The sequence below is a fragment of the Phalacrocorax carbo genome, chromosome 3, assembly GCF_963921805.1.
Source record: "Phalacrocorax carbo chromosome 3, bPhaCar2.1, whole genome shotgun sequence".
NCBI classification, from domain to species: domain Eukaryota; kingdom Metazoa; phylum Chordata; class Aves; order Suliformes; family Phalacrocoracidae; genus Phalacrocorax; species Phalacrocorax carbo.
In genome coordinates this window covers 111,929,908-111,953,441 of record NC_087515.1, presented here as the reverse complement: position 1 = coordinate 111,953,441, position 23,534 = coordinate 111,929,908, and the positions used below count along the sequence as shown (strand labels likewise).

Sequence of the window (23,534 nt, the reverse complement as noted above, 5' to 3'; positions counted from 1 at the left end):
TCCTGGACAGCTGGGTGTAGGGGTCCTGCTTGAGCAGGGGGGGCTGGACCAGACGACCTCCAGAGGTCACTTCCAACCTCAGCCATTCCATGATTCTGTGAAACAAACAGTATTAACAATTTCTAGGACTAACTGTAAAAGGTAAGGGATTTATAGCTATGTCAAATGTATTGTCTTCAATACTTAAAAATATTTTAGTACTATTTAACATGCATATTTAGTATATTAAGTTAGGTTCATTAGATAAGATAGGATGCAAACAGGAAGGTTAATTCAGGAGAACTTCTTGCTACTGGTAAGCAAGCTCATTGGCTCGTAAAATAATGAGTAGTGTAACGATTGAAGAGACGGTACACAGTTGTTCTGCTTATAGCTGAGTTTAGGAAAGGACAAACAGTGCTTTTAAAATTTGAAATAGCTAGTTGAAAAATATTGCATTTACTATACAGATATTTCTGCTTTTGTTTTTTTTTCTTTATTCCTAATCATGCATGCAGTTGTAGCTTTCCCATTGACACATTAGATATCAGTGGTGTCCTTAAGAGGCAGCAGTGCACCTTTGAGCTCTTCGCTAAGAAATTGATCCTAGTTACAGCTTACTACAATACACTTTAAGGGAAGGTCTTGGAAGATTACATTAATCCTGTTCTCTACAGCTTCTGTTCAGTAGAACTCTTCCCCAGAATAAAAAAGATGGCTTGAAGTGCAATAAAAACAACTCTCAATCTAAATTCCTGGTTTTATCATAAAGGATCTCACTAAAAGATGAGTAGTACTACACGGTACAAATGGAGAGCAAAGTCAGTATCACTGTGTTTTGAAGGAGGAGAGTTCTGCTCTTGATTTTTAGCTATTTCAATATTAATCAAATTATCACAAGCTCTGAGTTATGTTAATGAGAGTCTCTAAACCTTCTGATTTAAGTAAGCCTAATAAAATTTGATTGCTAGGAAGACTATAGTATGATTCTGCTAATAATACTAGCAATAAAAGATTATGTTAAATGACCTTTGTCATTTGTAGAAATAGGACCTGTGTCTTTCTATGACAACATTTAATGCTTAAGTAGAAAATTCTCTTAATTTTCTAACGAGAGCTGGATGATTTGAGAGAGGATATTTTAGGAATAAAACTTTCACAGATTTAGAAATACTGCAGTTGCCTGCAGGCATATGATGGATGGGTTCAACAGATTCAGCATTAAGTTCTGCATCAGGTGATTGTAGCCATATTGCCTACAGTGGGTGCAGTTCAGAAATCGGCCTGTCTCTATTGCACAGCACATAGCTCCAGCTAAGAAACCTGCAGCCATCTCACGTCTCACTTAGTGTGTTTGCTTTACCAGTAAGTGCACAGAGTAATAATACAGGCCGAGACCGAACTGATTCCTGCTGATCCACTTGGTTGCAGAAACCTGCTACAGCAGTACCTATGCTGCATCCATTGCCAAAATTAACATTGCATTTGGGAGAACTCATTTCCAGCATTTCACAAGAAGGTGGGACTGGTTCAGAGCTGAGGTGATAATCTCAGTAGGAAGTATGATACAAGGACACAGTTATATATCTCCGAGCTGAGGTTCAGCTCTGTCAAACCAACCTGCGTAACACAGAGGGCTTGGTTGTCTCTGCAGTTCCATTCCCAGTGCTTGCAATGTCTGGATTGTCCTAATTTACCTTCAGTCAGGTAGACAACTACATTGTAAATGTTGTTCTGAATTAAGTAAACTAACCTATGGCTTATTTTCTAGTCCATTAACTTAATGCTAGTACACTTAGTGGAAGAGTGTTAATATGTAGTTTTCCCCTTTTTTCCCCTGCTTTTTTGCTTTTTTAGTGATCGATCATACATTACAACAGACCTAAAATTCTGAGCTAATCCTTTAAGTAAATGTGCAGTCTCTTAGCGTTGTCATTAAAATTTGTAGCATGAAATGTCTGTTTTTGGCAAATTATAGTACAGATGTGAAAGTATAACAAAATCACAAACTGTTAGTTGTAAAAACAAACAAAGGCTTGCAGAACACTTTTAGTGTACTATAGTCTGTGGTTATATGTGATGATTTCATAAACAGCTTCGTGAGCAGAGCCTTCAGGCTTTTAAGTTATACATTGTCAACAACATTAATAATGCAGTTCTAGAGAACTTGCTAAAACTTGAAATGCATAAGTTGTAGCATTAATTTTGTTCGGGTTTTTTTTTTTTTTTCAAATTAACTTCATTTGTAATTCATACCTTGCTGTATTAACTTAAAACAGTGTTTTGTTCATAGCTTTGAATTTTACTTTATTGGCTATTGAAGGTAAGTTATATGTTTAACTTGTTTTGACCATATTTCATATGCCAATGCACAGGAGATCTTTCACAGAAATAGCATGATTTTTGTGTTTAGATTGAGAAATTAATGATGTGTGAAGTTCTCTACTGAGTTTTGTTAAAGTAACTTAAGATTCATCTGTAACAGGATTATAGTAATTAGTGTTTAACCTGGAGCTGGAGTTGCCAGTTTTGGAGAGTCTCATGTTATGAGCGGTATTTGCGAGGATTTTTATTATGTTGTTAAATCATATTTTTAGATGCAACTTGAGATGATTTTGGACTTATTGAGCTAAAAATATAATATCAGCAAGTTCGCAGATCAGGTTAAAGGACTTACATAGCTGCTACTTTGAGGGGAAAAAAAAGATGCCTTTCAAAAGGGAAAAAAAAATCCCATGTTTCTTCTCTCCTTTCTTGTTATATTAGGTCGTTTACTGAGAGCTAATCAGATCACATTCAGTTGGGATAGACTGGCTAGTTGGATCAATCTCACAGAGCAGTGGCCATACAGAACATCGTGGCTCATACTGCATCTTGAAGAGACTGAAGGTGTTCCCGATCAGCTGACTTTAAAAACCATCTATGAGAGGTATGTGTTATTCTGGTAATGGTATGCACTTTCAATGATGAAAATAGCGATCATTATTAGTGATTATTAGAGTAACATGGCTTTCAAACAGCTACCAAGTTGTAATCTAAAATTCCCACAATCTTACTCTCTTCTGTTAACTTATGGAAGCTTCTAAATTACTTACATTGTTATTTAATGCATCACATATGAATGTGTGCTTTGTATTAAAACCAAAAAGAATTATACTGGAATTCTTTCTCATATATCTAGCTGTGCTTCTGTCTCTTGACATATTTTTTCACCTCTACCTTGGCCAAGTTACAAATTGTTTTTGTTTTTTTTTCCTAGTTAGAAATCGGAGCTAATCTCTACAAAAACTGCCTTCACTGGTAAAGGGCTCTGAAGGTTTGGCGCTTAGCAAATGTGCTTGGGGCTATGGCAGTGCCTTGTTCTGCAATTAAGGAATACAGAAGTAAAGCATGACTTTCTCCATTGCTGATCCAAGTTGCTGTTCAACAGAGCTGTCTAGGTATTGCAACTGAGAGCAGACGGTCCCTGTGTTGCCAGTGAACATGCCTCTCCTGGCTGATCGTCAGAAAGGGCTTGTGGATTGTGTCAAGTGACCTGATGACAGTTGGAGGAATGGAAGAGAAAGAATGGGAGTTGGGTCTGTAGGAAAAAGGCAGAATCTGAGAATTGAAGTCAGTGAGAGGAAAGAAGGGTTTGACTTACGTATTAAAAAAAACAAACAAACAAACAAACAAAAAAAACAAAAAAAAACCCAACAAACTGAGAGCAGATGCAAAGAGGGAAGACTGGGATTGATTGAACAAGTTGCCAGAAAACCTAGAGACTTTGCAGGGTCCAGGGAAAGAATGGAGAGGAGAATGAACTTGGACAGAAAATTTTGGGAAGGTGCCCTTCACTAAGAGTCACGGAATGGGGGAAGAGGAACTGAATCAGGGTCTGGGATGGGCTGACAGTGGTTGAAGTGTTGAGAAGGGAATTAGGATTGATTGGGAAAGGCAGCTGGAGTGGATTTTACTAAGAAGGGAAAGTTGAAGTAGAGTAACGCTCTGAACACAGAGAACCCAGAAGGTAGAGGGACAAGGATGGGCTGGGCATGACAAGGCTGAGGTTTGAAGATAGACAAAGAGGGCAAGTAGCAGACTAGAGTGGCTCCAGGTTAGGGGGTTGTTGCTGAAATATCAAACTTCAGAGGCAGATGAAGTGTGTAATTAGAAAACACTTCCCTCTGGAGAATGGATCCAGTTTTTGTTTTGCATTTCCTCTATGCGTGTAAGATACCCGTGAATTCGTAGATAAAGTAATGGGAACCCACCTCTCCATTGTGGGTTCATGCGGCTAGTATCACTAATGTTTATGTGATCAGGTAAGTACAAAAAATTCAGAATCATCAGGGATTCCCTCTCCTGTCATGCTTTCCAGTAGTCTTGCTGTAGACATTTCTAACTTCTCGTTATTTAGATTTGCCGTACAGCATGTTTCATGATTTTATATTTTCAGTATTTATCCAACAAACTCATTACGGTCTTTTTATTAGCATTGATAGTAAAAAATCACTCTGGAGTAATCAAGGTCCAAAGCTATCTTCAAAATGTAACAATGTTTTCTGACAAACCAAAGGAGGTATTAGAGACCTGAATTGTTCTCGTAAATGGGTACTGCTAATTCCAGTATAAACTAACATTAAATCTAGTAAACCGACATGAGGAGAAGGAAAGGACAATGACAATTGAATGTGAATGACTTATTTGGGTTCTGGATTGTTTGTTGTTAGTGCAGACACTTGAACTGATGATACTCGGTGCCAACTAGAGTGTGGCAGGGTTTATTAGTTCAGGTGTGGAGGAGATTCATGACTCCTGCTGTGCTGTTTTGCCTCTTGCTATGCAGGTTGTGTTTGAAAGTAGTATAGCCACTTGAGCAGAGTGCCAATTCATAAATGACAGTCATAAACATATAAATAAATTTGAGGTGTCTAAAACTAGGATCTGTAATGTGAAGAAACAGTAAAGAACCCTGTACCATATATTGGAAAAGGGAAGGTGATGATCATCTTTTAAGTAAAGCTGTTTGTATTCTACCTGCAATACCAGGAAAACAAGGAAAGGGAAAACAGAACCAACATTCAGGATTCTCTCTTTAGCAAAAAATACCAACAGGATTGTTTGATATGAAAATGGTAAAGCTACAAGACTGAGTTTCTGTGGCTACTTAATGATAAAAAGAAAAGGTTTGCAATAATAACATTGCCGCATGCTCAGGAAGAGAGTTGATGTCTCTCTCAGCCACTTCTGTTGAATCTCTATAAGGAACTAAGTATACAACTCTACTAATGTAGCTTCAAAGCTCACTCTCACCTGTCTGGTGATTTGCGTGATCATCTTTACTGTATGCTGAATATGTAAAGGTCCGTGAACTCTTCTCTGGGCTAATCTAATGCTCTAAAAATTCTGTTTTATCCAAAATAATCTTTTTGATGTAATTGTTACTCTTTTTATCTACAACTGTTTGAAGTCACTTGGCTTGAATATCTGTTTCTAGAGTAGAGTATTTACTTTAGTTCCTCTTTTAAAACTTCAGTTTCTAAGGTTTTCTAGTTTATAAAGTAGCTTTCCCATTTGAAGTCTCATTAATAGATACCAGATTTTGATACTTTCACAGCTTCTGTTCCTGTACTGAGTTTGTTACTTCTTCCATGCCTTTTATTCTACAAGGATTTTAAAAAATATTTTGGTGTTTTATAATAGGAGCAAGAATATAATTTTCCTAGTATTGAAAAATTTGTGTCAAACTGATTTTTATTTTGACAGTGCAAATTCTTCTTTGGTTTTGCTGCATTTCTGAACTCTTAAGTATGTGGGGTGAGGCACTTGCTTGGACATCTCCCTTGGACATCTCCCTTGAATGAAAGGAGTCTTGTAGGTTCTGTGTTAAGTGTAGGAGTTCCACATAAGGAGAACTCTTTGATATCATAGTTACTTTTCCAACTTCTAAAATATCATGAGTTAAAAAGCTTGTGAATCACTAGGATTCTGTTGCAGCGAGAACTCCTCATTGCCTGCCTATTAGCTGCAGACTGTGCGTGGGGCAGAGGGTTAACACAACGGATAGATCTGTTGGATACCTTCACCTGAAGAGTTACAGCCGGTAATTTGTGTGTGCACAGAGGGTATGACAAGCGATAGTAACACCTATGCTGTTTTACTGCTGTATCTTTGGAGACAGATTATGACCAGCTCTCTACGATCAATACAGCTGATGCTGTAGGAAGTGTGATTCAGTGCAAGTTAAACGTGGTACCTGTGTGTATCGTAGTGCTGTGCCGGCAGGTGGCACTAGCAGAATGTCCGTCCAGCATAGCTCTGATGGCTTCTGTTCACTTGTGTGTCTCAGCATATTCTGTATTTATATTTAACGCTAGTGATCTTTTTCACTAGATGTTTTGTTTTTCAGTATTTCAAAGAATAAGCAATACCTTCACAACGTACAAAAAGTATAGGAAAACGAAAAGAATCAAGTAGTCAAGCATTAAGAAATAAAAGAATAAAAATAGTCTGCAGTTAATTCTCCTCTGTGTATGCATTATGATGTATGTTTTATGTGATCATATGCTATTTTGCCCCCATAAGATTACTGTCTTATAATATCCTGGGTAGACAGGCTGTGTAGTAAAGGGGAGTACCGTTTTTTGTCACATCTCGGTGCTATCTGTTGTAGTTGAAAAGAATGCAACAGGAAAACTAAAGACAGACAACTGAAAGCTTCTCTAGAACTACTCGTCAGAGTTTGTGTGATGCTGGACAAGTCACCTCTGTCGTACCTTTCCACGTGACAGTACTTGTGCCTCTATTAGGAGGTGGTATATAGCTTATGGCTCTGTAAGCTGAGATAAGTAAGTGCTCAGTGTACAGAGCTATATATGAAGCTAGTGGGAGCTCTGCTTTCAGTAGGTGGGGTACTCAAAAAAATCGGATATCTCAGTTTGGTTAATAAATATACCTATATCTCTGCTTCCATTTGTTATTAAAAACAAACAAAGAAAAAAAGCTAACGAATAGATTCTTGTTGTACGGGATTGTTGGGGAAAGTAATTTGCCGACTGCTTTTCTATAGATAGTGTGATGGATACAGAAGGCTACATTGATGAGTATGAAACCAGTTCTGTCAGGAGTACTGTATCTTTATTGTTCTATGCAGAGATGGGAAAACCTATTGAATGTTATATTGGCAACTTTTTTCCAGGGTCTCTTAAAAAAAAAAAACTAAACCAAACACCAAAACCACAAAATAAAATTGGGCTTCAGTTTGTGACACAGGCACAGCTCTGTGAAAAATCTTCACAGTAACAGGTGGAGACGCTAAGTTGTAATTCATCTGTAGAGGGGAACAAGCCTGTGCTTTGTAATTGTGTCAAATTTTGAAAACAAAAAATGCTGCGTCTGCATTTTTGGCTTTTGGTCCATATTCTGGAGAAAAATGTCTGTGCTCTTTTTATTTCCCGAAATTGACTTGCTGTATTATCTCATTTCAATCCTCTCACTTCCAGCCTCACTCTTTGCTTGTTTGGACCCTTGCTTGGTTTAGCTTTCTAGTTGGTGTACTGTATTAGTACCAGTATTTACTCCTTTGGGTTTGTGTTGCCTTTTCAAGTCATCTCTCATCGTCAGGATTTTCATGTAGTCTCTGTCCTTGCCAGGCTAAGCTCCTAATTCTGATTTCTTGTTCATTGTGTTCCCTATCAAGTTTTGATTGTTCTGTGGTCAAGCCCACTGTAGTCATTACCTACCTCTCCATCCTGGTCTACTTTAATTATTTTTACCATTCTATTTATAATTGTGACATACAGTTAATATCCCCGTACATTTACATTGTGCTGTGTTCTCCGTGTTGCTGTAAAGAGTCTTCCTAATGTCAGTTTTGTGTAATGCCAAAAGGGCTTGCAGAAGCTGCAAAAAGCAAATTTTTAAAGCCCTGAGGTGGAATAAAATACATGGACTTTCTGTAAATGAAGTTGTAAGAGAATTAACTTGTCAGATTAAAACAAGTTTCTGTTGAGTGTTTGCAACTGATACTTCTCAGACTTGTAAATTAGCCAGCTGTGGGAATATGCTCTCTTGTGAAGACTAAAGGAAAGCTCCATGACACCAGAATGAATGTCAGTGCCAGATCTAAATAAATGATATACTGGGAAAAGTTACTGGCTCTCTGGAGAGAGAGATTTGTTTCAAGAAACTCAATTCTCAACAGAGTCAATGAACATGTGAAGAAGGCAATGTAACATTTTTGAAATTTAAGAAATCTTAGGCAAGATCTTGATTGAAGAAAATTTAAATGTATTAAAAGTTAAGTTAATAACAGGCAAGATACCCTCAGGAATACAAAAGGAGGGAGTGAAAGATAGGAATAAGAGTCTCGTGAGACTTGCATGTAAAGTTTCCAAAGATAATAGTTGCGCTCCTTGCCATATCTGTAAATGGTCTGGCAGGGGGAGAAGGTGCAATGTGGGGATATAGCCAAGGCAGCTGTTTCACAGAGGGTTGTGGAAGTGGCTGTGAGCAAATAGCAGATTAAAGTCATTGTGGATATAGATATCATAACATACTGAGGAAAATAATCTCATCTGTAGTCCTGCTAATGTAGTAATGGGCTGAAAATCTGCATTGAGGGAAGAAATTCACAAATAATTGCTGATTTCTCTGAAAGATATGTTCAGTGCTCAGCAACAGTCAGAAAATGGAGCAGTGGCTTTAGGAGTTATTAGCAAAGCAATGGAAAGCAGGAAGGTCTTGCATTATACAAATCTGTGATGTATGTAAATTCTAAACACTATGAGATTCCAGCCATCACATTTCAAAAAGGCTGTACAAAGAAGAAAAGATCTTAAAAGAGGATGAGAGCCCAAGTCTCATTCAGATTTTGTTGTGAATATCGTCACTGTCCAATTTCTCATGCAGTGAGGAGTCCCAGCTTTGCTTTAATACTTTCTCCTCTCTTTCTGTGATTTTTCAAGTCTCCTCAGTCTAAGACATTTGAGTCATTTATTTTCCCCCAAGGCCTGAGTTTCTCATTTCAGTTGAGGCTCTGAGTTTTAGTTATCTTACTTTGTTTCTTGATATTTCCTACTGCTTAAGGCTGTAGATGACAGTGGTTTGATATTGCCATCTTGTTGATTAAAAATCATGCTGTTAAAGCTGATTGTATGGGAGGGAACATCTTCTCAGTCCCTTTCCTCATTAACTTTACTCACTAAATGAGATAATCTGCTGAGTACATTTCATCTATTCATATCCTTCCTATCATGGCAGAAACCAAAGTCTACAGCACTTTGTCTATTGGAAGATGTTCATAGAAGTCACTGAAGTAATTTTGTAACCCTCTTGCCTGTAGGCCTTTGGCCTTCTGAAATCTGAAGGTGTTAGGAAGGGTTTCTGCATCTATGAGATAACCAGTTCTCTTGAAGATATGGCAGATTTGCCAGCCTGTCACTTGAAGCTGTGAGAAGCTGGAAGCTGTGAGAAGCTGGACTGTCTTCGCTGATGAAGTCTATTCCATGTGTTAAGGTGTATACTGTTGAAAGTGAAACTTCAGGCATGTATATGCCCCTTGAGTTCAAGAATGCAATTCAGAAAACGACTGACTAAACTTGTAAACACTTGAAAAACTAGGGATGTCTGAATTTTTACCCCTGAAGTTCCTGCAACATCTACAGTTCTGCTAGTGTGAATGCCTGGAATTGAGAATGTGAGGCCTAAGTTGAGTCTCGTGGTGCTTACCTTGCATCTAGAGCCTATCCAAGACCCTTGAGAGTCAGTAGCTGAAGCCCTTAAAAAGCCTGGACATGGTTTGAGCATGTTTCCAGCAGGAGGAAAAGATTAGGTTTAGCACAAAACACAGCAGCAAAGGCTACTTTAATATGGAGATAGATGTGTTTAAATTAGTTACACCAAGTGCAGGGGCAGGCTGTATAACAAGTTGCAGGAATCTTCTGGTCCTGGTGAGCATGATGAGTTGTCCGGGCAGACATGGGCATGGCAGTAAAGTTTGAGTTGGCCTTTGAAACGAAAATGGCAGGGCATGCACTGCAGGCTTCCAGGGCAATTTAATGACCTACCTGTTACAGAGGGCCCGTCGGAAAAAAAAGTCAGTATAAAGTTGATGATAATCCATGATGATTTCTTCATAGTCATGACTGAATACCACTGGGGCAGAACATTCACGCAGGAATTTGGTAGATCCATTGTAAGTATTTTGTTCTCTCTCACGGCGTTAGGATCTAGATTCCATATCTTTCTGAATATAATTCTGGCTGTTGCCTCTGAAACTGTGAGAAATGTAAGGCTGGTGTATCTAGGGAGATAGTCGTAAGAGAGGCCACGACTCGCTGTCTCAGTACTTAAAGATAATGGGGAGAGGAGAATGCTTGTCCCCAGAACTGAATTTACAATTCGTTTAATGATACAGAATTCAGGTATTCACACAACCTTCTGTTCAAGTTCTTTCTATGGGCTGTTTTGGTTGTTAGTCTGCTTGTCATGCTTGATGTCATGAGGGACAGTCTTACCTGTCATTCTTTGCCCAGGCTTTGCTCAAACTGGGGTATTAAGACAGGGCTTATAAATTCTTTATGAGGATATCAGCAAATAGTTGCTGGTCCCTGAATTTCTGTGACGTGACTATCTTATGTACTCATTTGAAATATTAGAAAATGAGAGCTTGGCTCAAGATAGAAGAAACTCTCATGAGCCGTCTGTTCAGATTAGGATCTCCACCTTTACTTAATCTTGTAAACATGCTTTTTGGGAAGCCGAAGGAAACTATGGAAATCAAGAATCTTAAATCTTTGAGTTTTAAAAAACATATATATCTTCCAGGATGAGAAAATGGTTGTGCTTTCCTCAGAGTTGTAAGTAAACATTATTTAAAACTTAGCAACATATAATTCATCCATCACTTGGGCTTAATTTAACCTTTGTAATGAAGTATTTGTGCACGTATGTATATATGCCTACCTACCATGGATGTCAAATTGGATGGCAAAATGATGTGCCAAAGGAAGACACACCAAATTTGAAAGAATAACATAATAGCTTTCTTTTATTCAGGTTTTTTTTTGTGTGTGTGTGACTTAAGGATCTAAGCCAGCTGTAGCTTATTTACTACCTTTTTTTAATCCTTTGACAACTCTTACACCATTCTAAGGGATGATTTGTGGAAGACAGTTGCTCTGAATTATCAATAATGGAAAGCATTGGTGTTTCTTCTTTTCTGCAGTTCTAGATGTTGTCTTTCCAATTTCAGCACTGGTATATGATTTTACTTGCTTTTTTTGCAGTCTTTTTGCTGGTGTTTCCCCTTTTTGGAAGCAACCACAGCAATAGTTATCGCTAGTGATGGTAACCAGAGAAATGCTTAATTTCAGGTTTCTGGACAACACATCCTCTGTTTCTTTTTTTTCCTTTTTCCTCAGATTAAACTGGTAAAAACTAATTTAGTTTTAAGTAGACCAGCAGTTGATTACTGTAGGTTTGGAGTTCTAAAGCATGGTTTCACTGGTGCTATGTTTTACTGATAAGTTCAGATCTTTTGTTTGATGTGTCCATGTGATTCAAATTAGGAAATCACTTAGGCAGGTTAAAATATTTTTCTGTTTCACATACAGTTGCATATTTCTAGTTCATTGCTTACTACTTCAATTTAAGGGAGTGTATTTACAGCATACTAAAAATACCACCAAGATATAAATGATATGAAATTATTTTATTAAAGAAATTGATTTCATAAAAAAAGAGAAAATAGTATATAGTATAGCACTAGTAGTAAAATTTATTTTTTCACATATAAAGGCTCATTTATTTTTATAGCAATTTGATGACACATCTGCTTGCTTTATTCAGCTGAAAAGAAAATGTTGGTTCTTGGTGTTTTGTAGAATTGCTTTGTTAAATTATTTTCGAAATCGTTCAACTTTTAACAAATGACATTTGATACTAACATTGGAAAGCAATTTCAGCTAATTAAGTAGATCCTTCTATAAACCATTGGAACATTAAGATGACAAACTGTTCATTCAGGATTATTTTAATTGGTACAATTATTGTAATTTTGTTGCAATTATGTGTTGAGCTAAGAGCTTTTGTCTAAATCATTTGAGGGTTTTTTGTTAATATACATAAGTAAGAAGAAAAGAAATAAAATAAAAACCTGAAGATAAGCATTATCTGTCTACTTTTTCATTACAGAGCTTTAGACAAGTATCTATTAAATTATTCTTTTAAAAAACTGTTACATGTTTTCAGCAAATCTCTAGCAATGTTAAAATTGAGCAAGATCATTTGAAATGTAACTTTTTTGGAGGGTTATTATGTTAATTCCAGTTTTGACACTGTTTAAATACTTTTTAATAAAAAGGGTGAAATTAACTTTTGAAAGATTTGCAAGTTGTATAAAATCTATTGATGTATTAATTTAAGAAGTGTAGCTTTTTTGTGATTATAGAAATTAAAAATGAAAAAGCTATGGAAGGTGCCACATTCATCACTCTGGTTACAATGTTCTCTGCAATCATCTCTTGCCCAGGCTGGGTTTAAATAAATCACTTCCTTTAAGCAGACAATTTAATATTCTTCTAGACCTCACAGTGAGGCATTACTTCTAAATACTTAACCTGCTTTTTGTTTTCAGTTCCCTTTTATTGCCTCCTACTTAAAACACAGAGCAGATAAAGTTGTTGTGTTTCTTACTGTGCTAATAATGTGGTCTCAGTGTTAAAAGGCTGCACACCAGTTGAGTAGTAGGTGGTTGTTGCCCAAACTGTCTACTAAGTAGTCTTACATGAGGCAAGGTGTAAAAGAGAGGTAGAGTACCAGAGGACTCAGCGAGTAAGAAGGAAATTCAGACAAAAAGTTAATAGGGAGGGAAAAAGGACTGGAGGGAAGGCTAATCAGAACAAGTCAGAGGAGTATTTTTAGCTTTTTTTAGTTACCTTTGTAATATAGAGTAATAAGTCATATTTCTAAAATACTTTAAGATAAAGGCTTACAGTATATAGTTAATGTGCACTAATGACATCTCTCAAAAATGCTCCTGTGTATATTGCAGATCCCTTCAAGCAGACTGATATTAGTTTAGGGTAGAATACAGAAGCCTTAGTTTTAGCAACACTATAAACAATTTCAGGAAAGAAGACTTTTATTTTTAACCTGTGTAAGTCTGAGACTTTTGTAATTTTGAGGGAATTGATAAAACAGAGAAATAAAATAGGTGTTGATGGCTTTTTGTGTCTGCTGAATGTTTTTGTCAAAACTAGAATGTTTATGCAAACCCTGAGAACATGGGAAGACATAGTTAAGATGGTAAGCTGGAAATGTGCATCTCAGCTAGATACTGCTGGTGGCCCATATTCTGGCTCTTACCCCACAATCAGTGTGATGTAATCTATCTCTCAGGAAAACAGAGGAGGCAAAATACTTGTTTTATATTCAGAAAAGACTTGTGTCTCATATTGCTGTTAAACACTATGACTGAGTAGCATGGGATGTCAAGTTCTTCGGAAGCCGGTGCTCTAGTATTCATTGCAACAACTTGCTCATATGCCCATACAATAAATTTGCCTCACTAAATCAACTCTGTCATAAGAAGCTGCTTCAGAAAGGCAAGATGAGGAACAGATCAGGTAATCCAAATGCTGTATAATGAAATAATATGTCGTTGGTCCTGGCTGACTGGTTATTTGGTATGTATTTGATCCTAGCTGCATTTTGGTTACTAACCTCTTAAGGTAGTGTAGCAATTTTACCTTTTTGCCTTCCATTTCTGGGTAGCATTTACAACAGATTAATGGATTAGTCTTTGACTTACTCTGTGTTGTGGTTCACAGGGATTGCCAGGGTGACAGCGTACTTCCTCCAAATATTCTCTAATTTTTCAGGATTCTGCACTTGCTCAGGGGTGAAATCCCAAGACACTGGGGGTCCTTACTGTCTTAGACATTTGCCCATACTATCCTACATACCCTGCCACACATGGCTATTGAGCCTTGGGGCAGATCTCTGGATGATATTCTTAAATTGCTTATTAACCTTAGAGCTAAAACAATCTGCCAAAGCAATATCAACAGATACATATTATCTACCCAAGGATGTTCAAGATACTGAAAAGTTGTTGTACTGTAAGAGGAGGCATTATAGAAGATGGTAGCTAAGGCGCCGTTCTGTATTTCCTCCATAAAAAAACACTCAGAGGAGGAGGTATGATTGCTAGCTGTATCCATGAGGTGGTACCTGACATACAGTAACGGCTTCAATATAAACTTCAAATACCAAATAACACTCAAGGCCAATGCTTTAAAAACATCTCTCCCAGGCAAAACATCACTAATCACTGCAGGGCACAGCAGACCACAAAAACGAAAACCAATCTTTAACAGACACAGCAAATACAAGAGCATGGTGCAGATCGGAGAAACTAATATTGAGAACAGAGTCTGTGCTGTGACCAGCAACTGTTGTTATCTCAACCCTTCCTGCCCCACATTGGGCTTCAGAAAGGACTGTTCTGGTTCAGCCCCAGTTGGCAACTAAACACCACACAGCTGCTCGCTCACTCCCCCCACCCCTGTGGGATTGAGGGGGGGAGAATTGGAAGAGCAAAAGCGAAAAAAAAAACTTGTGGGTTGAGATAAGAACCGTTATCATAGTTAAAATAATAATAATAATCATAAAAAGGAAAAGGAAAAAAGAAGGAAAAAAAAAAACAGAAACGATACAACCCCTCACCACCTGCCGACCGACGCTGCCGGTCCCCGAGCCACGATTGCTGCCTGCCTCCCCCAGCCAGCTCTTCCCAGTTAACATACTGGGCATGGCATTACATGATATGAAATATGCCTTTGGCCAGTTTGAATCTGCTCTCTTAGCTGTGCCCCCTCCCCTCCCGGCTTCTTGTGCACCTGGCGGAGCATGGGAAGCTGGAAAAGTCCTTGACTAGTACAAGCACTGCCCAGCAACAACCAAAACATTGGTGTGTTATCAGCATTATTTTCATACTAAGTCCAAAGCACAGCACTGTGCCAGCTGCAGTGGCGAAAATTAACTCTATCCCAGCTAAAACCATGACACTCTGAGAAGTGGGACTCGTGCTTGTGTGACTGAAGTGTTTGCTGTGGACTTTTGGAGGAAGTGTCCTTTTGCTTGGTCCTGATATTTAACTGTATGCCATAACATAGCCCCAGAAAATAATCTTGTACTGGAGAATAGGATGTACCATGGCCACTTCTAATGCTAGAGGACATGCAAATATTTGCTGAATTTCTGAAGTTGTACAGGTGGAGGTATTGAATAAAAGAATCCCTGCATAAAGCCATAAAATAGCTTTGTAACTGATGTCAGTAATGAAAATACCAAAACCTGATTAATACAGTAGTATTGTATTTCACGTGTGTGAGTGATCTTACTGGATTTGTTAGGTAACGAGACATTATTACTTTTTTGTTTACAGATCAGCTTTCAGCAGTTTCAGATTCTTCTGTGCTACTCTGGTTTGCTGCTTTTCTGTCTGTATAATCAATATATTGATTTTTTAAAATTATTATTTTGCCTTCTGTAATTCAAATAGTACTGCAAAACTGTGAATGAATCCAGGCGTTTAAGTGTATTAACGCTTTTTAATTTTAAAGAATCCTAGAGTAGGGTGTATTCTGGAAAGTTGTATTAAAGATAGACTTTTTTAATATGGTTCAGTGACAGCGTATGGTACTGGGTGTGGGAGATTAGTTTAATAAGTATCAGTCTTTTAATGATCAAATTGGTTTTTCCTTCTGAAATGATCAAAAGCAGGAACACTCAGAAGAGGTGCTTTATCTACTGTTACTTGAACTGGATAGTTAGTCGGCTTTGGAAAGCAAGCTTTCCTGAACACCTACGGTAATAGGGTTTTTTTAATAGCTATTGCATCTGTTCAGCGAAGTCTCTGTACTGCTTAATATACACTGAGGGGTTTATAATTTTTGTCTAGATATCTCAAACTATAGCTTTCTCTTTTCTGTTCTTTACTGAGATAAAACATTGATTCCCTTAAATTTTAGTATTGAGTGATGACCTTATTCTTGACTTTATACAAGTATGTATATGAGCAAATGCTGGTTTTCAATGTGCAAAAAACCTCTTGCAAATTTCCCTTTGAAACCATATTTGCAGCACTATCCTGGATATGTTGATAGAACTGCAAATTTTCCAGAGCGTTTTGTGTGTGAGCTTTTAAGCAATAAAAAATGCACCCTTAGGCGTAAAGTTACACTGTCACTATGCTGACCAGACATGAGAAGAGTAGGATAAATAACTTCACAGCTAAGCATTATTAGTATTTTATTATTAGGTATTAGAGATCGGATCTCTAATTAGCAGACTGTTAAGCATCAAAATTTCGTATTGTATTCCAAAGTGGCACAGATTTTCGAGTTTTCTGTCTTAGTACCAAACCTTTAGTGAAATATTTTGTGTCATTTTTAATGAGAAGTTATTTCATTATTTCAAGCTACATTTTTGTCTTAAACTGTGTTGAGAGAAAAATTTAAAAGACGCAAGATAAAACATTACATTCCTTCATGCTCATGCATTCTGTTGCTCTGTTTAGTGTTTAATAACAATTAATTAGGTATGTTGCTTTTTATGGAGTGCAAAAGGTAAATGATTCTTGTCGACGTAGTTACTTGCTCCTTTAACACATAGGAGGGGAAAAAAAATCTTAGGTGTACAAAGACTAACTTGTAGAATTTCTTTGTTCTCACCTTCAGGGAGAGAGGCTTGGAAAGAGCAGGGAGAACGGCCCTTCAGTGTATGAGGGCTTGCAGGGAGGTCAACCTTCCACCTGCCTGGGAAGAGCAGGGCAAGCTGCTCCACAAGAGAAGGCGGACTGGGAGCTGAGGAGGACAGCATGTCAGGCAGGGCCCTGCCCTCATGAGCAAGGCGTACAGCCCCACAGTAGCCGAACAGGAAGATCAGAGCAGGTTCAGTGGCAGTTGGCAGGGTCAGCAAACAGCCCAGTGGTCTGTAGCTGTGAGGCACTTTTTACACCAAGCCAAGGAGGTCAAGTCAGTGAGTCAAGCTCAAGACCAGCAAAGTATGTAGACGTAGCTCAGGCAAGGACCAAGGGCTGAGCTTGAAGGCAGTTCTTGAATCGTGCAAGAGACGCCTCCAATGAGGCTTCCCACAGCTGTTATCGCAGCAGTCTGATCCCAGGTTACTGAGCTGGCCTCGAGCACAGGCAGTGAAACCTCTGGCCAGGGCTGTGGGGAAGCGGTGGTAGAGCCTGTTGGCATACTTCAAGGCCTGACATAACTAACCAAACACGGAATGTGGGCACAGCACAGCCTTCAGTGTGGATGAAGGTAGTTGATGCTGCTGCCATTTTACCACCACCTGGTTGGGTGGTGAAAGATCATGTCCTGTGGTGGCGACCGTCTCCTGCAGCAGGTGGTGAACAGGTAGGCTGTGTCATGTATAGCCCAGCATCCTAGCATCTGTGCTATGCTGGCAACAGTCAGTGCTGGACCCGTTGTTGGACCATGGTGGTTATATCCCAAGTCAGTCGTGGAAGTGCAGGGTGAACATAAACTAGAAAAAAGTTGGAGCAAATTGACAGTCTCTTGAATGGAAGATAAGATGATGTACCTATATGTACTTGTAGTAAATTTTTTGTATTTGAGGAAAAAGCCAGAAATAATCCATCATTGTCGGAATATAATTTAGTCCACATTGAAAGCAGTTTTTAATTTTAGCTGCACGTGGGAAGGACGCGTGTGGAATGGTGGAATGAATTTTTAAGGTTATCTTCTGTCAGTGTAATGTTCTGTTTTGGGCTCATTCGTTTTAAATTCAAGTAGTTTCTTGTGGAAACAGACACTTTGTAACGGTGATGGTTTTTGGTGTTTCTGATTTAAAGAATAATTCTTCTGTCTCAGGAAAATCTAGCCCCAAAATGAGAATAGAGTGTTCACAGTGCTTTATTTTTAGATCTGTGTGCTTATATTTTAGAAAAAGTAACTCCTAAAGTGCTTTACATACTAACCTTTTATTTTTTATCTGAGAAGTACAGGCACATGCGATTTTTGTGGCTCTTTGCCAAAAGATTATCATTTACATAAATATTTCTTTCAAAGGCATAGTTTAAGACACTGAGCTCAGGAGGTTAGAATAGAGACTTCAATCTGCACACCAGCAGTGGGCTACGGGCTTCTGAACAGTAGCTTTGTTCATCGTATTCAGAACACTGTTCATATTCAGACTTAAGTAGAGCTGGCATTAAAATTCAGCTAATTTGTTTCATGTGATTCATCAGCTGTGTGTTTTATTTAAATCTATGTCACATTCTCTTTTGGCTTTTCATTTTAAAGGTTTAAGTGTTGAAGCAGGCCACTCTTTAACTCTTCAGTCCCTGACCTTAAAAACTTACTTCATTTTCGTTTTGTCGGTGCTGAACTCTTGTCTAGAACACTCACAGTAAATATATATAACTAAAGTGTGCATTTAGTTTTTTTACAGTTCTGATGTTTGAATAAAAACATACACATTTACAGTCAGTTTAGTTGTTTTATATAAGGAGAAATAGAAGAACCTAAGTAGTAGCTAAATATTAGTGTAAAATATATGCTTCTCAGATTGTGTTGTGTACAAGTTTTGCTTTGATACTGCCAGTGGTCTTTTTTTTTTCTTTTTCCTTATGACCATTTTCATGTGACTATTTACTCCTTGAGGTGAGAACCACTTTTAGCTCCTATTCGATTTCTTTAAACACTGTTGGAGAATAAACTGTTTCTGTTCTTTGAAACTGTAACCTACTTCTGGGTGTCAGGTTTCTCTTTGCGCAGAAGCACCACCTTTTACTCCTTAAGGCTGGAGCCTGTGAAGCCTTACATGCGTTGAACTTCCCTAAAGTGAATAATCCCACTGCCATCCAGACGACTGCTCATAATGATTTGCAGGATCAGAACTTTTGTTAGCATAGACTACACTTGCTTTTGTGCTTTATATTTGTTACATTTTCCTATGCTGTAGAAGTAACATCTCACTGTGAATGAAATTGTTCGTAGATACTGCTTATGACAGCATGGTATGACAGCATCCTCCAACTGTTAGGTATATGGTCCATTCATATGTTTTCTGGTAAAATTTATAGGAATTTGTTAATTCTAGTTTTAGTATAGGGCAAGACTGCCCTAAAAGATCGGACTGAAAGATCAACACACAGTTAAAAGACATTTTTAATGTAAAGGAGTTGCACTTACTTCAAGCATCTAGCATTGATCTTCAGTTGTTTTATTTCTCTTAATATTAAATGCTAAATGTTCTGTGTAAAGCTGCCACTGTTGTCTCTGGAATAATCCCATGGTACATAAGATTCTACTTTTTATGGAGGATCTAAAAATAAAGATAAAATAAGATCATTGCTTTTAAAAAGCTAACAAATTGTAAAATCGGTAAGATTGTTCAGCTAATGGTAGATTTAGTTCATTAGCTGTATTAAAACTACAATTCAGTTACAAACAGGTTGTTTTAAGTGTTATGTTCTTTCATCTTCATAGACACGAGTGTGTATTTAATGTAAGAGATTCTTGGTTGCACTTTGATAGGTTACTGAGTGTATATGAGGGCTCCTTCCTCCCTTCCCATCCATGCATCAGTGCACTCCTTTCCCCCACAATAGCACTGACAGTTGCCTTAGCTGCTTTAGTTGTCTAGTAATCAGTGAAAACTTACACTTTCTTTGTGCTATGCTAACTTCTTTCTAGCAAGTGACAGCAGCTCACAGAGCATTCAACAGGTCTATGTCAAGTCATCCCTTATGATGATCATGTCTCATTGTTTGTTGTTCTCTTCTTTGTGGCTTTAGGTCTTAGAGGTGAATTACTTGAAAGGAGGCAGTTGTTTTTCCACTTCTGACCATGAAATCACACACAGTTGGGTTTTGATCAGTGTCTAAGATGCCAGAGCACTCCTCTTACAAGAAATGTTCATTTTAAAAGGAGATTTTTAACCGCAGAATTTCTGATTTGGGTTTGAGAATTCACATAGATGTTTGAGGTTAATGTTGACAAATGTTACCTTCCCCTTACTTTATATTTGACGTTACTGATCTGTAAATTCCTGATCTGATTTTAGTCTTCTGTATGGCTTCTTTGAGATTTCTCTGAAGTTTATGATTAGATCACTTAGCAGTTTGAGATTTTTTGCATATTAGAAAATGTTAGTGTTCTTTCTGCAGACAGTGCACCTCTTTATAGGTTCTCTTCATTTGCTGGAGAACAGGGAGAATGGGTCCAAGTGTACTAATATTTCACCCTAGAATATCACTGGGCAAATGGAAATCATACAGTAATAAGCATGGTTTATGATTTATCTAATTCCCTCCCCCTCAGAATTTCAAAGAATATTCCTACAACTAAAGATGTTGAACCTCTACTTGAAATCGATGGAGATATACGGAACTTTGAAGTATTTTTGTCTTCACGAACACCTGTTCTTGTTGCACGTGATGTAAGAACCTTTTTGCCATGTACTGTAAACTTAGATCCCAAGCTTCGAGAAATCATTGCAGGTGAGTATCCTTTCAAATAAATGGAAAATGTCAATTGTATTGTTTCTTTTCATTTTAGGTAGAGCTACTTTGCATGTTATGCAGAATCCTGATTTGTTTCTCAGATCCGACCTTCACATTGTCTGCTTTGACTTCAGTAACAGGCCATTCAGTTTCACTTAGTAGCTTTTCTGTAAAGGCCAGATCACACTAGAGTAAAGCATCTCTTTTGGAGCGGGGAATCCTCTGCTCTTGATTTGAAGACTGCTTTGGTAGATGGAGGAAACCAATACACACAATAATGTTTTAGTAGTAGAGATGCAAGTTGACTTCTAGATCTGTGTTAAGAATTTTGAACAGTGTCAGTAAGATCCTGTAGAGCTAAAGCCAGTGAAATAAAGTGGAACACCTCCATTTGATGTATATCCCATTAGATGCCTCTGCAGTTGGTACCTGCGAGTTACTTTTTAGTCTGCTATAGTACGGTATTTAAAATCATCCTAGTGCAAGTATTGTTTATTGAGCAGGGGTTGTTAAGCAGTTGTCTTTTCTTGCTTGTAGTCTCAAAAAATGCAGCCAGGTTTGGATATGTTCTGTTCTGCAGAAACACTCTGCTCAGCATTAAATATTCTGACTGCTCACTGCTGCTGTGGATTGATGTGACACAGGGTATGGCACTTCTTGTCTAGTCTTAGGGAGCGCTGTTGGCTCTGGAGTAAGGCTAAGGCATCCTAACGTTTCCACCTGTTAAGAGATGCTAAAGCTTTCAACAAAACCAGAACCTTGAAAATTTAAAATAGGATCCTTATGAGTCTTTGGTATTATAGAAAATATTCTAGGTGGTGGGAACTGCATTCAGCTATTAATAGTTCTCTTTGCCTGTCTTTTCTGTCATGACGCTTTTCTTCAGTCCTCAGGTGGAACCGGTTTTGGTTTTACTTTTTTCCAACTTCCTTCTCTGCACTTGAGAGCTGCAGTAGGATGGCCTAACTTTGTTCACAAGCTCAGTCTCATTAATCTCTTCAGAAACAGGACGGGTCTGACTATCACAGCATACATACTTACCACCAGAGGCATACTTGGCAAGATGTGTTCCTGCATTTTTTCCCATTTGGGTTGGGATTTGTAACTTGTTCTCTCTGAGAGAGAATGTTTAAAGGCATTAAATGTGATGCATAAATTTATGCAATAAATTGTCCTAACTTTCCTAAAGACTCTTGTATATATGTGAACGTCAAGAGAAATCAACCAAATGCAGTTGAAAGTGACTTTTGACAGTCTACTTGATGAGTTCTGATTGGATTTAAATACACAAAAATGTACTGTAATGAATTGGCAAACAAATAAAAACTTTTTCAAATATTTCAAGCAAAATCTCATTCTTTTTTACCTTTTTTTTTTTTTCAGATGTTCGCGCTGCAAGGGATCAAATGAATATTGGAGGACTTCCTTATCCCACATTGCCTCTACATGAGGCACCTGCTAGAGCAACATCTCTGTTCAGTCAGCCTTCATCCGCTTGCTCTTCTACAACCTCTTTCAATGGACCTTTCAACAGCGGAGTTTTATCACCGCAACCTCATAGCAGTTACTATAGTGGTATGACAGGACCTCAACATCCATTTTACAATCGGGTAAATAATCGAGAACCAGTTAACATTCTTCTGATTTTATCTGGTAATATTGCAGATGTCATCTATAAAATGTTAAAAGACCTGTGCAAATTTTATTTAGGAATTGCAAAAGGTCCAAAAGTTGGTAAATTTCACAGTAGTGTTCAGTCACTGTAGAAATCTGGTAAATTGCATCAGAAAAGCAAATTACACAAGGGGGAAAAAAGGTTAAATAATTTTGAGACACTGCTCGATTGTAGGATATTGCAGGGATCTTTTTTATTTTTGTGGGGTAAACTATGCTCAAGCGTTCACAAACTTGCTGACAGACATTGGAAGGGATCCCGGCTTTCTCTTGGTGACTTTGGTTAAAACATACAGAAGCTCAAGTTGGGAGTTACATCACAAGAACGTATGTCTGTCTTCCCTTTTGTCTCTTTTTAAAGTTATTCTGGGATCTTTTCCCTAAATCGGTGTTGCACTAATTTAAAGGAAGTAACATAAATTGCATAAAACATATGGTTTTGAGCTATTTATGGGCATCAGAAAACATAGTCCTGGGCATGGCTCACTTGAAAATTGAATGAAGTACTTTATTGTTTGATCAAGTCTAAACTTTCTATTTTTGTGGGATGTATTCAGTATTTTTAAACTTCATATTTTACTTTTTTTTGGCAGTATCATCAGGGGGGAAAAAAGTAGAAAGCTGATATAAGTCATAGCTTACTTCTATGCACAGGAAATGGCCTCAACTTTAAGTGTATTTGACCGTAGGTACATGTTTAAGCAAATAAGCTGGAAAGAAAATTGAGTTATTCCTAAATCAGTGCTTTTTAACCAAGGCAGAAAAGACTGCTGTAGCACAGAACTTTTAAAGTTATCTGTTCTAAAATTATTCTTATATACCCTCAATACAGTGACGATGTACTGTTTTGTTGAAAATAACTTAAAATGACATATACTTTGAAGTAGTCCAACACTGATAAATGCTTGTCATGTGAATCTTTGTGCTGATACTTAGCTCAGTTTTGTTAAAGTAGGTGTTTAATTGGAAGCCCTGGTTTTGTGTCTGTGTTACTGTACATGACAAGGTTTAAAAATTGGGGTGATATATGATTGAAACTTGTATGGCTTTTTGGCTCTAATAAGCTTTACAGAAGCAATTATTGGTGAGTCATAAGCTGTTTTTACAATCAGTTTATTTGTTCATGTGTATTAAGTGCTCACAGAGGCTTACAGGCGTGCTTATTGTTTTGCCTGCTGAAGACTGAAATACTTCCGGTTTGGCCTTTCTGGGTTTTTATACTGCCCTTTAAGGAATAATTGGTTTTAGTATTTCACACCTTCAGATATTGACAAAGAGCTATATTCATTACTTTGGAGTCATAAAGGTGCTGTCATGAACACCACATACTGAGATAAGTGATAAGAACCTT

At 37.7% G+C, this 23,534-nt stretch overlaps 1 protein-coding gene across 4 annotated transcripts in view; it reads left to right on the top strand.

Annotated features, from left to right (window-relative positions):
* The window catches only part of KIDINS220 (kinase D interacting substrate 220), an 83,083-nt gene that overhangs the window by 41,775 nt on the left and 17,774 nt on the right, over nucleotides 1-23,534 (top strand). For all 4 annotated transcript variants that reach the window (XM_064448005.1, XM_064448002.1, XM_064448004.1 and 1 more), the window contains 3 exons: nucleotides 2,746-2,908; nucleotides 20,328-20,506; nucleotides 21,893-22,119. In XM_064448005.1, coding sequence (XP_064304075.1) covers nucleotides 2,746-2,908; nucleotides 20,328-20,506; nucleotides 21,893-22,119 — 569 coding nt within the window. The remainder of the gene's footprint in view (nucleotides 1-2,745; nucleotides 2,909-20,327; nucleotides 20,507-21,892; nucleotides 22,120-23,534) is intronic.